This window comes from Echiichthys vipera (assembly GCF_963691815.1).
Source record: "Echiichthys vipera genome assembly, chromosome: 21".
Taxonomy (NCBI): Eukaryota; Metazoa; Chordata; class Actinopteri; order Perciformes; family Trachinidae; genus Echiichthys; species Echiichthys vipera.
In genome coordinates this window covers 7,801,059-7,818,671 of record NC_139846.1, presented here as the reverse complement: position 1 = coordinate 7,818,671, position 17,613 = coordinate 7,801,059, and the positions used below count along the sequence as shown (strand labels likewise).

Here is a 17,613-nt window from a genome sequence, read left to right as displayed (position 1 = left end):
CTGAGGGGGAATCCTTTTTTGATTGACAGCTAAATGAGCAAATCAGCGATCTTAAAGAATAAACATCCAGCGGAGCATTTTCCAAGTTTTTCATTCCGTTGTTCTGAACTGATCTGGAGACTTTACCGATGCCTTTGTCTTTGTTAAAAACGACTAGCGTTGTGTTTGGCGAAGCTGTTCTGTCACTCTGCGGTTTCTTTCCCCAACGAGCAGCGGCAGCTGCGGAGCTTCTCCCCCCGTCACTCACAGTCACACTCACACTCACACTCACAGGCGGTCACACTTCACAGTAGCCTGGCGCAGCAGCTCCAGCTGGGCCAATGCCGTTTTAGCAGCGTAGCTCTGCTGCCATTGAGAGGACACTGGTCAAGTCCCTGGAAAAGATGCCTAGTTGGTACGACAAGGTCACAGATCATTTTCTTGAAAGGGAACGAAGGGTAGAATTTACATATAAATAAACAAACACATTCATGATGTAGGCCAGAAAAATTAGCTTCCCCTCGTTGAAAGACCAGCAGAGGCCACTGCATAGCACCAACATTTTAGATTTGCTGACTAGTCTACGTTTCAACAATATCAGATGTTAGGTGTTAGAGATGTTTATCTCTTTTCGAAAAGTGCTACAATTTGAGCAAAGCTTTTTAAAATGTCCCTCTGCTTAAAAAACACAGATTTCATAACTGGTACTGAGCACATATAGGAAATATCTAAGGGTTTTTGAGGCTGGTGAGCACGTCCGTTATGCACTGCCCAGGTGCCTGACTTAACACAACACTATTCTGCTTTGGCCCTCCAAAACAAAAGCCTTGTCATGTGGAAACTACGAAACAGAACAGCGTGTTCTACAGATACACACCTGAGAAGAGCAACATTTAGCTTCCATAGGCACATTAAACTTTCCTAAGTTGTAGAAGTGCACAATGGCACATTTGGAGGAGCGCTAAGTGGCTGACAGCAGCATAGCTTATCTTTCTTTCAAGGGTCTCAGTGAAATTATTCATAACTGACCTTCTACCTAGGACATTTTTTTTTCACCAAACCTCTCCCTTACTTTTCATTAAGGAAAGCTCATTTAGAGCAGATGTTTGCACAGAATGAGTTACTCTACTGCTAAGTAATGAAATCATCCAAACCTTTAAATGAATAGTTATACTTTTTGGGAGAAATGGTTAGATCAGCGCCACTTTAATACTATATCTGTACAATTAATATGTAGCTAGAGCAAGAAGCCGCTTAGCTTAGCATAGCATGGCATAGCATAGTATAGCTTAAAGACTGGAAAAACTGGCTCTGGCCAAATGGAAGAAAATTAACCTAGCAGCACCACTAAAGCTCATTAATTAATACTGTATAACTTATCTGTGTCATCTGCACAAGAAGTGTTAGTTACTGGTGCTGATCAAAAAGTAAAGATTAAATAAATGTTATATATATAACATGTTAATTAGTGAGCTGGTGTAGGGATGTTACCTTGGGACAGTATTCATGCTAAGCTAAGCTACTTGGCTGCTAACTGTCGCTGTCGAGATATGAGATTGGTATCCATTTCCTCCCCTTAAGCAATTTTAAATAATTTCCCTTTGATTTAAGGCAATAACGCTAAGTGCAATTGGTTATTTGATCTTTAACCAATGGGATATTATTGTGAGCGCATTACTAGATGTTACCATGCATGCACCAATAAAGCAAAAACATTATAGTAAGTAGAACATCTAAAAGTTGAGATTACACATTACTGTAAACAGGGTTACCAAAAACTAATGCTGTGTACTATAACAGTCCTGCAATAAACCCTCCCTGTATAAAGGTTATAAAAGTCTGATGTTTAAGAGAACTGTTGATCCAACTGTATCATCATTGAGGAGGATCATTTGTGGTGCTGTTATTTAACCTCCCCTCATTGATAGGATTGGGGTTGACTAATATAATAATAGAAACACCTGTCAGTTAAACACAATACAATTCAACTACATCCTCTAAAATTACCTTACAGTTGACTCAACAACTATGGAAGTTCTTTCCGTCCCGTTCGATTTCTTATAAATAAGTAATGCATTAGGTGACGTTGTCTTTTATAAAGATGCACATGGCCTGTTGTTGAAAGAGTGATTAACCTGACAGCAGATGTTGCTAATGCTCTTATCAACAGTGACTTGTGTCATTGTCAGTGTTTTGCTTTTGGATGATGACATGATGGCTGTTGATGGGAGGTGTTGTTGTTGGGGGTTTGAGCCTGGGATGGGGAGGTGAAAGGCAGCCACTGTCACCACCACATCAATGTGCAAACAATTCGACCATATCACAGGCAAGAAAGAAAGAGAAGACGGTCCCTGGAATAAACTACTTTTTCCGCAGGGATGTTGTTTCTTTGCACGGATATTTAAGACAAAAACAGACATCCCAGTAGATTTGCATTGTTAAATTGCATGATCCATCTATTATTATTCCAATTATTGAGGAGTGATGGGACTCAAGAACAGAGAAACACAACAAGAGAAAAGACTCACACCGTCACTCACTCACTCACTCACTCACTCACTCACTCACTCACTCACTCACTCACTCACTCACTCACTCACTCACTCACTCACTCACTCACTCACTCATTCAATCAACACTCAGTCACTTAATTTGCAGTTATATTTCATTCCTAATCACCTCTCATTTCAGCACCCACCAGCTGGCTCCACACACACACACACACACACACACACACACACACACACACACACACACACACACACACACACACACACACACACACACACACACGCACGCGCACCAACACACAGATTCAGTGGGTTGGTTACCCGCTAGAGAGTGTCCCTGTTGATACCACGGTGACGCAAGACAGCCAGCTGTGGTGCGAGCAGCAGCTTTCCAGTGAACTGTTGTGATGTCGGCTACCTCTGCGTTCAACTCTCCTGCCGTATCATCAACGTTGATTTTATACTTTTGTTTTGAGTTATGTATGTTCTGTCCATTTTGAAAGAACTGCAGATAGTCTTTGCTTCTTATTGTTATTGTTATTGTTATTGTTGTTATTGAGGAGACAGAGGAGATGGTTGTTGTTGAAAAAAAGATGAATAGCAGCATAAGAGGAGTCACCATTTCTTTAGTCTAATGGTGGAGATTTCCGCACACCGGACCAAGTTAGGCTGAAGCAGTTAAACCCGTAAGCTATTTCCTCTTTCCTCTTTTTTGAAGTTTTGCTTTAAGGAAGAAAATGTATGAGACATTGTAAAACCTGGTTCATTTGAAGCACATTGAGACCTTAATATTAAACACAGCGATAAACACGGCTAGTGTTAGCACCTAACTTAAATGTCATGAAAACATAAACTCTGGCACTCTGCAGTCCCCAAAGGCTCCACGTGAGAATGGTAGCACACCCTCGACCAAAATATGACACCCAACTGGATGCACCGCAGAGCATACAAAAATAATTTTGTGCTAGACCGCCTTAGATAATTAGCTCTCGCTCTAGGGCAAACAAAAGATATTCAAAAAATAACACACAAAAAAGAAAGTGGGTGGATTCTTTTATTAGACTACTGCAGTTAGCCAAAGAGCACAAAAAAAGAAGCACTGTGTGATTAACTTGTAATGTGTAGACAATAAAAATGCAAATGTGTGTGTGCACGGGTGGGTCGATGCAGAAGGTGAAAGCTTCAGGGATTGATCCCCTTTACCGTGAAGGTCAGGGTCCCACAGGGTATCGATCCCATAGGATGTCAGACCTCTCCCTCGATGCACTCAGTAAAGAGTAAAGATACCTGTGGTCTGTTTTTCTAAAGACTCCAAACAGTGTTGACCTGCTTAAAGTTGAGTCTATAGATGTTCTGCAGACATTGACAATTGACACTGACCCCAAATTGGTTGTCCACGATAATGGTCCTCACGTGTCCACGATAACGGAAGGATATTCTTTTTTGCTACACCATTAATTGATTTAGCGCTATTCAGGATCTCTCTTCAGTGTTTCCCCTATATTCATTCTGCAGCAGCACATCACCGTAACTCTTTGAATGAAGTGCCTTTGTTTAGTTCACATGTCTGTTATAACTGCAGGGCAGTCGAGTGCATGTTACCTAAATTGCTATTCAAATTGTCAGTTGAACAGGTGAAGTGAAGATACACTGTCGGTAAAAACACAGGACTTTCACCTAGGTTCGTTTCCCGTTGCCGTTCATGTCCTGGGCATACAAAACCAGACCACAGCCTTCTTTCTAATCCTAACCAAGTGGTTTTCATGCCTAACCCTAACCGTCACCTTTTATAGGCCAAATCCGCTTACATAACAGTAGTTTTGCTGCCTAAACCTAACCGACATCAAAATAAAGGTTCATCCTAGGAACCTGTTTATGAGAAGACATTGCTAGACCCCATTTGCCATGAAACTTGCAACATTTCTGCTTCAAAGACGATTCACCACTCTGACACTAAAGTTTCATTTTCCTCTTGTGCCACCAAATCCCACCTGATGGATGACACAAAATTGCAGTGTAGATCGGTCGTTTGTATTTGCCGATCCTCTCAGAAATGTTCATATTCATGTTGTCAATATCTCTAAATAAATGTAGTCAGAACTTTATAAAGTTAAGACACTGATAGTGTGACCCAAATGGTTTTAACGCCCCTAAATTATGCTTCTGTTAGACTTGGTAGAAATTTCAAATTATGGTTTGAATGCTGAATTATTATTATGGTTGGCAGCTATGACAGCTAGAAGAGCAACCTCATACTAATGGAGCACTTACTGAAATGAAAATGCCAAAATAAAACATCATATATTACTCATCTGTCAGTGATGCAGCATGTATCAGTTTTGTAGATGTCAAAGCGACGAAAGCTGAAAACGTTAGCCAGTTCCAGTCAAAAAGAACAGACGGTGCTGAATTTCAGCCTTTTGTTATCACACTTTCTTTGGAAACTGCCACCAGCTAAAGGGGAGAAAAATGACTTTCAGCCATTTAGTGTGTCCGTCTCCATCTGAGTAGAGAATGGGATGGCGCCGCTTCGGGAATCATTCTGTCACAACAAAGCTCTCATGCTACTTTTAATGTTTTGACATGAAATAGTGACAGTCATCCGGTCCATTTTTTCCTGGTCATCATCTCCTGCTCATTCGCCTAAACGCCCCCCCCCCCCCCCCCCCCCCCCCCCCAATCTACAAAACACCTTCAGTGTGAGAGAGTGGGAGGTGGGAGCAGAGGAAGAGGTGGTGTGTTGTAATAGCAATGGATCCATTTTTATATGAAAGCCGACACTCACTGCCACACGGGAAGGGCAGCTTTCTGGAGAGAGGTAATGCTTTCTTCTGCTCCCGCTGCTCCCGCTGCTCCCTGAGGTGGGCTGAGTGTAAATTACATCCAGCTCACACTCTGCACAGTCAAGACCAGAGCTGGCTGGCACTCGCCTCCCACAATTCCCTTCCCTCCTCATCACCAGTCAGAACCTGAGACATATTCCCATGTTGCTCAGACACAAGGGGACATATCAGTGAGGGAATAGCCTGCGTACATGTGGTGATGCTATCTTTCTTTTTATAATCTCTCATCATTTCTATCTGTCTGTAGGTGGAGGGAGCAGTTCCTCCTCAACTTCAACTTTGTATGATTTTCGGGGACTCCACGGCACTTTGCTGAAGGGAGGAGGGAAGTAGGGTATGAGGAGAGGGCTGGAAATGCACACAGCAACCCTCCAGATCCACTTAAGTCACAGTGGAAGAGTCAGAACAGCTTGGATGGAAGGCAGAGCAGAGCATGGGAGAGATAGTGCTGGCAGAATGTGTTTCATGGCCTGTCAGGTCAGGATACATTATCCCCTGGCCATACTGTTTCTCATTAGCCCCCTGATGTGCTGTGAAGTCCTGCCTGCCGTGCACGGCAGAGCCCTGAGTATGGTCGAGGTGGCACATTGGCTTGGCAGCAGGACAATGCTGTGATTGGGCAGGTGGAAAAACAAGGGATGAAGGGCAGGGGAAGCATACTCAAAGGTCACTGGTTTCAATACCAGAAAGGTTGACTTGAGCAGAACATCCATGACGTTCTCCACTCTACCTCCATCAAAGGGATTGAGTTAACAGGGGGAAGTGGAGTGATGTTTCTTCTAGTATTTCCAGCATTCCAAAATGGCTAGGTCAGTACTATTCCAAAGAGAATGTCTTCATCAGCAAAACAACAGTGTTAGTCATTTATTCCAATGTTTAAAGAAATGAAAAGGGAGAGAGGAAGGAGAGGCAGGGGGGTGCGAGCCAGGAGCCCGGAGGATCCAGGCTAAGAGCAGCCTCTTAAGCCCGCTTAAACCTGCTGCACACGTCTTCGTTTTTTAACGCCTGCTCTCTTATCAATAAGGTGGATGACACAAGGCTGCAGATTACCAACCGTCATTGAGATAGTCTGTGTGTTAATGGAGACATGGCTGCACAGAAGCATCCCAGACTTAGCTGAGGAGCTAGCAGGGTCCCCTAGTCCATTGAAACACTCTCTTAAACACAGAATCTCAGTTCAGATGTGGTTTAGTTTTAGTTTTAGGTGTAAAGCCTAACAGTTGTGAGCAGCGGAAGCTACGGTTTCTTTTCCCTATGTTTTCAGACTGGACGCTACAGTGACTCGCTACCAGCCTCAGTTCATCCAGCTGTTGGACTTTCTGCATTTTCATTAACACAGACGTTATGTTTTTTTTGGTTTTTCTCAAATTCTTATTTTTGTTTTGAAAAATCTCCAATTAAAACAAGAATTCCGCTTGTATGTAATAAGCAGCAGAAGGTCTGGATAGTTAACATGGGCTGTGAAAGCACACACAGCTGAGAGAGATCATCAGCAACTCACCAACTGAGTCTGATGAAGTCATCTCTGGGAAGTGCACCGCAAACACACCACAGCAGTGAATGCTTAACACAAAAGGTGGCCGTCAAAATTAAAAATAGAAACTTTGTAGATTACCACTTTTACATATGAGTGAACATTTGTGAATGCATTAGCTGCAGAGCGGGAGGCGTGACATGTCTCACAGGGGAGAACATGCTTGGAGAAAACGACAACTAGTGCTGTCTCTGGTGAATCCTGCTCTGGTGCACACACAGATGGGTAGGAAGTAGCCAAGGGAAAATAAGTCTCATATGCTGTGTTTACATGCAGTGGTTGTTGTCGACATTCTGCAGCTTTCTGCACTAACCTAATCTGATGTTTTGGTGACCAATCCAACCATGTCAACCTCTGTTTCCCTCTGTAGACTTGGATAATAACGTCACCGGACATCCTCCTTTGCTAGAGGGCTTTGTCACTTGAGTGCAAACGTATGTGTTTTTTTTACATTTGCTGAAACAACTGTGTCTGTCCTTTTTTTTCCACATGTAAACAGGATTTATAGTAGATATTGGAGAGCATGGGAAGTTGCTCTACTACAGTATTTCCTGTCTTAATCCTCATCCATACTCAAAGAAAAGGGGTAGAAAAAGTCAGGACGAGAGGAGAAACATCACTGGGGAGTAAAATGACAAAAGGTAAACAAGAGTAACTGTTTTCTCAAATGAACTCCAGACAATTTCCAGAGAGAATCAGTTTGTCTTTCATACATGAAGCACACAACAGGAGATTATCCATGTCAGACGCATTCTCACCTACTGGAAAAACTCTCATTTAGGTGAATAGTGGCATCAGCGTGCTGTTCCTTGAATTTGTTGTTGGCCCTTTACCAGCGAGAGTTCCTGAATTGAGTCTTTCCAGTAAGACATCTTTGTTGGTGTCTTTGTGTAAATCACCCTTCTTCCTCACCCTCGGATGGTAGTTTTCTTCCTGTTTAATATGCCGCTCGCTCACTGAATTCTCTGCACAATGAGCTGCTCTACTCACACGTGGGCTCAATCAGAGATGACACAGACTTTGGTCTAGGGAGCTGACATCAAGTCTGTTTAATGTCCGGTCCAACTGAATGGGACATTTGCGTTCAGCTCCTCTGTGTAATGTTGAGATAGTTTCAAAGTTTCAGTGCATGTGTGAAAAGAGTTAAAGTAACTGCGAAGAGAAAACAGGAAAGGCAAAGCAAACATGGAAACGTCATTGTTCCCTAAAAGACATTATCATTTTTGCAAGCTGCTGCAAACATTGTTATGACAAGTAAAGTCATCTTTAATGAATCTTTGCATTTAATTTCCATCGTTATTGTAAAGCACCCTGTTTTTTGACAAGTTGGGGCCAGGTGGTGGGACCACAAGGCCTCTGATTCGTTACTCTTAACTCATAACACTTAACCCATCTAAGCCTCCCCCAGCAGTGTCAATAAGAAGCTGCAAAGAGACAAACGCAGGGCTGGCAAGCTAATCCAGGGATCACAGTGTGAATCACAAATGTGTGTCCGCTCTCCCCCTCTCGCATCTCCACAGCCAGACGGAAATAGCCGGCTCTGGCACTGCCATAATTTTGCCTTTCTCCTTCTGCACTCCCTGTTCCTCATTTCAAAGCAGGGGGGGTGGCTGAAGTTATTGCATGTGACACACTCAGGAGAGAAGGGGGGGGGGGGGGGGGGGGGGGGCGGTTGCATTACTCCACAAAGCAGAATGCCACAGGAGCGGGATGAGATGTATCTCCTGCCACTTAATAATAGTGGAATTATTTAAAATAGAAGCAGCAGCAGCCGCGGACTATTTCTGAATCTATATTTAGATTGGGACTGATGCGTCTCACCCTCACAGCTCATGTGGTATTCGCAAGGGAGACATGGAAATGCATCAGGGTGGAGATCAATCTAGCGTGCTGCACAGGGCCATGCAGAAAGATGCTGTTTTCACATGAGATATTGTATCAAAATTACATCGGCCGTGTTCACAGTGGCCATTTCAGCACCACAGCACAAAATAATCTTAACTGTGAAGAAAGAAAAAGTAGGATTTGTAGCTACAACGTAAAGTTCTCTTTGTACTACCTTTTTGCAAGCAATCTATTTTTAACATCCGGTGCCATCAGTACTCCAACTGGATGCAGGATTAACATCTACTATTCATCCATTCACTAACCAAGAACCTGACTCCCCAGCTTGCTTTCACTCTGCAAATTTCAAACATTATTACTTTCAAGGACCTTGTTGGAGCAAATTGCATTGATTAGCTGGCTCTAAATCAGTTGGTGTTAATTACATTTACCCCTGCATTGCTTCGCTAAGCATATAGCTCCACATGATTGCAACTAAATTGCAATTAGCCAATGCTCCAAGCACCCAGGAGGAAAACATAATGGTAGATTTGTGTAAATCAATGGTATGTGGGTGTTGGACAGAGTCTGGTCAGCTGCAAGAATAATGAGGTGCATCAGAAGAAGCAAACAATGTCACAGTTTTTTACAAAATGACATGGTCTGATTTTTGCTACGGATTATAATAATAGTGGGACTAAGTTATAACTATGCAACTAACTTCCTACATAATATTCTCACTTCAGCAGACCTTACTTTGTACTGTCAAGGCATTTGTTGATTGTTGTCATGCTATTGTTGATTCTGTGTAGTGCAGCTTTTATCACAGAGCATTTTCAATGTTTTTATTCTTAATTTCTGTGCTTTTAATTATTTCCTATTACAGATGAAAACCCCACTTTCTGGCTAACTCATACATATTTTCAGACATTGTATTAATATGCAATAAACTAAAGTATACTAAACTATTGTTTCTGCATGTTTAAATTATATTACACTGCATGCACCCAATTTCTTGGTACACCGAAGAGCCTCCCTCTCACAGAGTTTTTTGATTCCCTGGCAGCGATACCAAGAAGTCATATGGGGTCAAAAGAAAGTTTAAATCCAAGAATGCAGTTTTCATTGACTGTCTAATAGGACTTCATCTGGCTTTTAGCCAATACTTGATGCTTACTTTGCTTACACTTTGAACTTTTACCACCCACTGCTGTTCTGCCTGCAGGACTCTATCACAATATAAAACTTTAAAAGACCACCAGTATGCAAAGTTGTATAAACATGTAATATATCTATTGATGATTAGATTTTTGTCTCATGGCTCATGGTGTTAAATTTCAAAGAGCATGTTGTAAAATGAATCCAGGTGCAATGTACAGTAGAGTAAACAACTGAAACCATAAAAGGTTGATGTCTCTCTACCTTTAAAGCAGTGTAATAAATCATCAGAAGCTTTATGTCCAATCTCATCATAAGGGTCTAACGTTCACAATTAGGAAGTCACATTTTTATCTGATGAACAGATATTTAGTTTGCCATTGTGTTGTCTATATCTATACAGTATATATCAATAAAAAACAACCTTAAATACTTGAACACACATGATGTATCGTTTAAGGTCTACTTGCTGATTGCTGGACAGTTCGGAGATCATGTACTTAAAAATAAATACTTTTGAAGTGACGGGTTTGATGGAAAAACTGGGAAAATTAGTCCCAGAACAAAAATGGCATGAATATGAATCATGAATACTAAGTCTTAAAAGGTTAAGGTCCAATCAAATGTAGTGGAGTTTATTCTGTGTGCAGGTCTGAACAAGTGCGGTCTACATGAAGCAGCGTGTGTGGCTGGTCAACAGATGGTCGTGTTGACGGGCTGCTGCCTTCATTGGCCAGCTCTGTGTACAGTTAGCAGGGGGTCACCAACAAGCCCTGGGATGTTTGTCTCTGCCAGTCCCGTTTTATCACACGCACACCTCTGCTGTGAAAACTCTGCTTATCGCGGCTCCATGTGGCCGTCAAAAAAACACACGGGGTATGATTTATGGACTGGGGTTCGTACTGTCTGACAAGGCAAACAATCGTGCTCTGCGCCGCCGCTGCAGGTATGCAACTTTGTTCTGTTTTAGATGAATGAGCGACAGAGTGAAGTGAAGGTCAGACTGAATGCCAGCCTTCAGTCATGGAGAAGATTCTTGTTTTCAGCTCAAAGGAGCATGGCAGAGGATTATCCGCAAACACGTCAAGAAATGCACGTGCACACACACACGCACGCGCACGCACACACACACACACACACACACACACACACACACACACACACACACACTAGTGAATGTCTCAGGCTTACCGGAAAGTAGAGAAGTAGAGCTCCACACAGGATGGCCTCCAGCAGGACCAGACCTGATGCTCTGATACTCTACAAAAAAAAAATACACCAATTATTAAAGGTTGAATATGGAGAATGAGCAGAACAGCGTGTCTCAAGATCGTAGTCTCAACAACAAAAAATAATTGCCAGGTCCGTTGCAGTGTGTCAGTGACCGGCCTGCTCCATGTCAGTGATGAATCAAACAGGGCAACGACTCATCTCGTCTAATCAGTTGATTTCAACAGTATTTAACGTTAGCCAGTCTTCCACTGGAAGTCTTTCTTCGAGTGCTGTGGAATCCATTAGCTAGCTCTCAACTCAAAATGATTCTTGTTTCTGTAGCAACAACAGACAAACCTGGCAACCAGCAATGCCCAACGCTATTGGCTGCTACAATGTAAACAGAATGAATAATAATAATAATATTTTAATAAAAAATATTACAATATTCATTTAGACTAGATATATTTTTTTATGGAAAATAAATACTTTTGTTCTGTACCCTTCAAAATGCCCCATGGGTGCATTATTAAAAAATATAGCTTTTAATAAAAATTCTACATATACAACCTTTAAACTTATAATTTGTGCATACTATACTTAAACCTGCAATAACGGACTTTTGGAAACCTGAGGCTGGGGCAACAATCTGTGAACACAATGTTGTAATTGTCGTTTCCTCATAAAGTTGTTACAGTTAACGTACAGCAGACATGGAGCAACATTTATTTGGAGTTGTTCTTTGGACACCTTGCAAATGTAACTATAATATTCACTCATCTTTTAGCTCTGTTTGGGTCTCCACCACCTCCTGAGGGAGATATTTGACTCTTCAGCAGCTAAATGCTTGATTACTGCACACGCACCAGCGATTTGCTAACTTCACTGTCTGATTGTGGAAAGGTTGTGTTCAGCAGTGTAAGAGATCTAAACACATCTAAAGGTAACTTTTGCGTATTTAGTGCATAAAGTTGTTAATTAATGTGAAATGAGCCCGGATTAAAATGCATACAGTAATTATCACCTTGTGCCCACAGGAGTAAATAAAAAATAATTTATGCAGCACTATTATCAGTGCATATTTAACAGCACTGTTTGAAACAGAAATAGAAATTATATGAACTGGTCATGAAAAAAACTGTAATCTTAGGGGCATTTTTTTCCCCTCAAAGGCGTGTTTGCCCTTTATTTCTGTTTATTAAATCAAGCTGTGAGAGTGAATCAAAACATGAAAGTTTCAGACCCAACTGTCAAACCAAAACAACAAGCACAAAAAAAACCCAAATGCTTCGTAAAGATGCGGCTCCTCTTTGTCACTTCACACAACTCTTTTAGCATTACACAAAGTCATTTGAGTCATTAATTACAGCAGCTTTTGTTTTAAAGATAGTCATCATCTTAAAAGGAAAACAATTTTTTTCCCCCTTGGATACAGCGCAGTTTGGATTAAAACTCACTGTTAATTAAAACACTAAGATGTTCCTCATACTGCAGCAGGTCTAAACAAGTCTAAACCAGCAGGACATCATCAGGATTTTAAATGGGAATGGAGCTTTCTTCTTTGTTCGTTAAAAAAGAGAACAAAGAACAGTAAAAGCTCCTGCGTCGAGGACTTTTCGATAGAAGAGTTCACCATTTGAGGCACTTGCTGAGCCACTCTTGTGTAAGATATTTAACAAAATATCATCCTGTAACTGACAGAACGCTTGAGAGGGCTTTGGATATTTGTAATTCATAATGATAGTTTTGTCAGGTCAGACGCAGTACAGTGTCTCCTCATGTGATTAGTGCATAGCTTGCTTGTGCTAAATGGATAACATAAATAACTGCCTCATGACATAGTATAATGGCATATCTGTGCTTCTGTACATCCTGTTTCTTGCAGATTACTCATGACTGTTTTTATGGCCTATGTGGACCCTGTCTGAGAGACCTTGCGATGAGAGAAGTTCAGAGGGGGATTGTAATGTCTAAGGCATGTTTTGTTTGGTCGAAAGACGTCACCCAACCAGGGCTTAGCTCGTTCTGTCTGTGACCGTGTGACCCTGTCTGTCTGGATGGGGGGTCTCCTCCTCTAAAAGGCTTAGCACCAGTGGACTCTGGGTCATTCCTGCTAAACTCTGAGCCTTGTGAGGAAGCAGGGGTGAACGTATATTTGTCTGCAGAGGAAAAGACTTTGTCGAAATAAACCACGGAGGACAACTGTTTCTGTTTCACGATACATGCAAAAAGAACAACACAAGACACAGCTACGTAGACCACATACGTGTTTATCTTGTTCGAGATACATTAAAAATCGACCACCCCAATGTAATTTTTTGTTGATAAAAATGAATGTTTTTTTAATTGGTGGCAAAGTCTGTGAGGAGCTTTGAAACTAAGCTCTTAAATTTAGTTTGATAAGATTAACGGGGATTCCATAAGTGGTGTTTAAATGATGACAAAGCCCTGGAGCATCTCAAACTTTTATCTGCTTTATTAACGGGAGCGATGCTTTGTTGAACTCTGGTCTGAGTCTTCAGGTGTGCGGAGATAGGGCCGCTAGATGTTCCCCCGTCAGGAAACGTGGTGAATCTTCAGGCTAATCCTCACATGTCTAATGCTCAAGACAAAGCCTTTATAATTAAGCCAATTAATTGACAGCAGCAACTGGAGGCTCAGAGGATTTCCCAAGTTTGGTCAAAAGTTTACTCGAGTTGCTTTCATGCAAAGTATCTCTTTGTGTCCCAGAGACTCTAAGCCAAACCAGCCTGTTATCTAATCTTAACCATCAGCTTTTGCTACCTACATTTGACTGCCGTATTCACCTGTTCACCTGTCACCAAGTCACGACTGTTTGATGTCCTGACTTCAACATGGTGGAACGAGCCCCCCATCAAAATTCGGACACTAGAAAAACTACACATCTTCCCCCGTAGGCTAAAAAGGCAGAAGAAAATGATTCATTTGAAAACAAAAAGTTCATTAAAAATGCACTTATATGTGGCACTCTATAGTTTGGCTCATTTGAAGCTAACACACTTAGTTAATACTAGCTCTTCTGGTTTGTTCCCTAATTGTTGAATGCACTTATGGGAGGTCGCTTTGGACAAAAGCACCAGCTAAATAAAATGTAATGTAATGTCATTTTACAGCGTTGAATAGAACGTCATATTTTGTAAGATATCATAGGAATTGAGAGCTGAACTGACCATTTAACTATCCGCTCTCTTTGAATGATTTCATGGAAATGCATGGGCAGAAAGACAACTTTGGCCACATACAAGAGTCTCGTCAATTATCACTTTACTCAATAATATTCCAATAATCTGACATCTCTGGATACAGAAAACCCTTTCATGTTTAGCACCATTCAACACCATCGAGTCTAGAGTTTTTCATACTTTGCTTTTATAAATATCCAGTGCATGGGACGGATCTGAATCTCCGCTTTCCATACACAAAGTTGTGTGTTTGTGAAGTAGTTTCACCTTTTGTTGATACAGGGTAAACGTCAACACCTTTCAAGCTATAGTAGAGAATATATTATTTAGTGAGGTGATTGAACTCGACGAAGATAACACTGCCGGTCAGGTCCTGATGTATTAATAATTAAGAGTAAAGTTGCTTTAGTGGTCTCATTTTTTATTTTATTTTTCCAAATTTTTTTATTGATTTTTGCAGACCTTAACAGAAAAACAGGTAAAAAACTAGTACAGTACACCTGCTTTAAGGTGAAATAAAAAAGAAAACCACAGACAAAAACAGAAAAAGCCCAACATGAATCCCGCTCTCCCTCCCAACTACCCCCGTTAGACACGGTCACAACAACAAGAAACAAGTAACCGAATAACATGTAACAAGAGTAGATAAAGTAAGATAAAGAAAAAAAAAATTAATAATAATAATAATGATAAAAATGTAAAAAATTAAAATGAAAAGGAAAAGGAAAAGTGGTCTCATTTGCACACACTGGTCTCTATCCATGTTGCTGATGTGAAGTTGATCTGTAGTGGATGAGCTGTTTGAAATGATTTCAAAGCTTTATTGTGGACCCCCCCCCCACACACACACACACACACACACACACACACACACACACACACACACCGGTGTATTGATCCGAAGGGCTTTGATGACCATACGGCCCAGGAAAACATCTAACACGTAACTGATGTGATGTCATTTGCTACTGAATCCTCGCGTTCTCTCTCAAACTTTTCACTTATAACGGTGACAGTACAGATTCTCTGTTGGCAGAAGAATATTTTCCTGTGGTGACCTACAAGATTTTAATATTGGAACAATAAAAAAGAAAGCGTCTCTGTAGCAATCTAAGTCAGTTTAATTATAATAAATAGACCAAACTCTGTAAGGGAATGTCTGTTACCTTATTCCTGCGAAAGTGGTAGATGACGATCATGCTAACGAAGACGATCAGCAAGCAGAGGCACTGGAAGGAGAGCACAACCAAGCGAAGTGCGCCGTCCTCCCGCGCCACGCAGGGGGTGTCGTCCTTGCAGTAGGCGCAGCCCTGCTGGCAGGGCATGCAGTCGCTGGAGAACCCCTCATCTGCATTGGGGCCGCTGTCTGCAGCTTTTCCCTTTTTCCCCATCCCTGTGGGAAACGAGAGGAATTTAAGAGTTTAATTCCAGACATGTAAGGGCAAGAAAGCTGACCCAGTATTCTTCCTGTCATTGGCATTGATCAAGCTCATCAACCTTCTGCAGATATTATTACTCTTGGGCTCTAAGACAGTGATTCCTAAGTGAAAAATGGTGGAGTAGCTCTGCTAATCTTTTTTTGATTAACACTTTATTGAATTTTAGCAAAAACATAGGAATATAAAGAGACATGAAAAAAGGAAAGTAAAGGACAATGTACACTAAGATGTAGCTCAGCTATTTAAAAAAACGAAACAAAATTGTGGTTTTATTATAAAAATGTATTCACATTGAACCTGAAAGTCATGTGTTGCCACTTAGTGCATTAAAACTGTTAAAATACATAAAAAGATACCTAAAAGCAGCTCTCGACCAAAAAAGTCCAAGTTTTTAGTTAAAAGCAATGTACAAAAGGTTGAAGGTAGGTTGTTAAAGTAATGCATAAAAAGATTAATTGTAAAAGTAATGGACAAAAAGCTGAAATAGGTCGTTAAAGTAATGGATAAACAAATTCAATTGAGAAAGTAATGGACAAAAGGTTGATACTGAACTACCTTGACTATCCGTTTGCATTCTTCTGCTGCCTGAGTTAAAATGTGAGCTAAAAAGAATGCCTAAAAAGGTTCAAACTGTTAGCAAAAAGTCATAAATAAATGGTTGAAATTGTAAGTCAACCTTCAAGAGCAGAATTAGATTTGTGTGCGTGAGGGAGGACACGTGTGAGATTATGAAAGTGTGCGAGAGGAACCGTTTGACTGAATCCCTGTGGAAGTTTATTGACAAAGTCTCACAATTTGTCGTGCAGTTGTCTCTCCATCGTGTTTCCATCTTTCTTAGAACAGACGCGGTTTATTGTAGCTCTATCGCTTTCTCAAGTTTCCTCGGTACTATTGTACTAAGTCACGGTACTATTGAAAGATAAAGGAGATGAAGTGCTGCTATGACAGACTGAAGCGTCCTGAGTGTATATATGTGCTTATCCCTCTCTGACCTTACAAGAATTCATCGACATTGTGTCAACACGAGAGAGATGGATCTATATGTGTGAACATGAAAAGTCAACACTGCAGCACCTTGTTCAGTCACGGGCATATCACACAAGGCTGATAACTGCGGCTTCCTGGGAAAAGCACAGAGACATGCCAGAACTTAGTCTTTTTTTTTATTATCCTGGGGCGATGGGCGGTCTGAAGACAGGGCGGATTGGCTGAAACCATAACGATGGCTTTGGATGGTATAAGCGCAGGATCTGGGTGAGGAAAGTAAATGTATTCAAGAATTACCGCTGAGGCTGAGGTATAAACCAGCCGCAAAAACCACTAACTGCTTCAAAAAGAGTTGCTCTGCTGCTGTTCACTGGACAACAGTGAATGCAGACACTTTCCCCATATTTAAGAGTAAACTTAAAACTTTCCTTTTTGATAAAGCTTAAAGCTAGGGCTTACGAGCCCTCAGCTATGTTGTTATTTTTAAGCTGATTTTGTTGCTTAATTATGCTTCTATAGGCCAAGTCTGCCGGGGGATAATCCTGTTTCTGATACTCTGAGCTTCTCTCCTCTCTGTCTGTATCATTCATGTCTCATCAGTGCATGTTACTAATTCAACTTCATGTTTACCACCATAATTATTATCATTGCCATGTTCTGTCACTCTAGCTGTGCCTGTTTCTTGCTGTCCTGCTGTATTACCTGCCACACTTGTAAGTCATATTCACATTGCTTTAGCCATCTCTATAGTCACTGTTACCTTGTGGTTGCTTGCATTGTAAATAATGTGGGCTTTGTAGATAATTGGCAGTCTTTCTGGGAAAAACCTGGTCTTATTAGGAGAGATGGTATTCATCCTACTTTGGAGGGTGCCGCTCTCATATCTAAGAACCTGGACGCAGTTGTTAGCGTTATAAAACCATG

The 17,613-nt window shown here is 41.2% G+C and overlaps 1 protein-coding gene across 1 annotated transcript in view; it reads right to left on the bottom strand.

Moving 5' to 3' along the window:
• Positions 1-17,613, bottom strand: part of gpr158a (G protein-coupled receptor 158a) — a gene marked incomplete at both ends in the record, with an annotated part of 71,507 nt that overhangs the window by 16,161 nt on the left and 37,733 nt on the right. The window contains 2 exons of the mRNA XM_083935691.1: positions 11,040-11,108; positions 15,430-15,656. Coding sequence (XP_083791817.1) covers positions 11,040-11,108; positions 15,430-15,656 — 296 coding nt within the window. The remainder of the gene's footprint in view (positions 1-11,039; positions 11,109-15,429; positions 15,657-17,613) is intronic.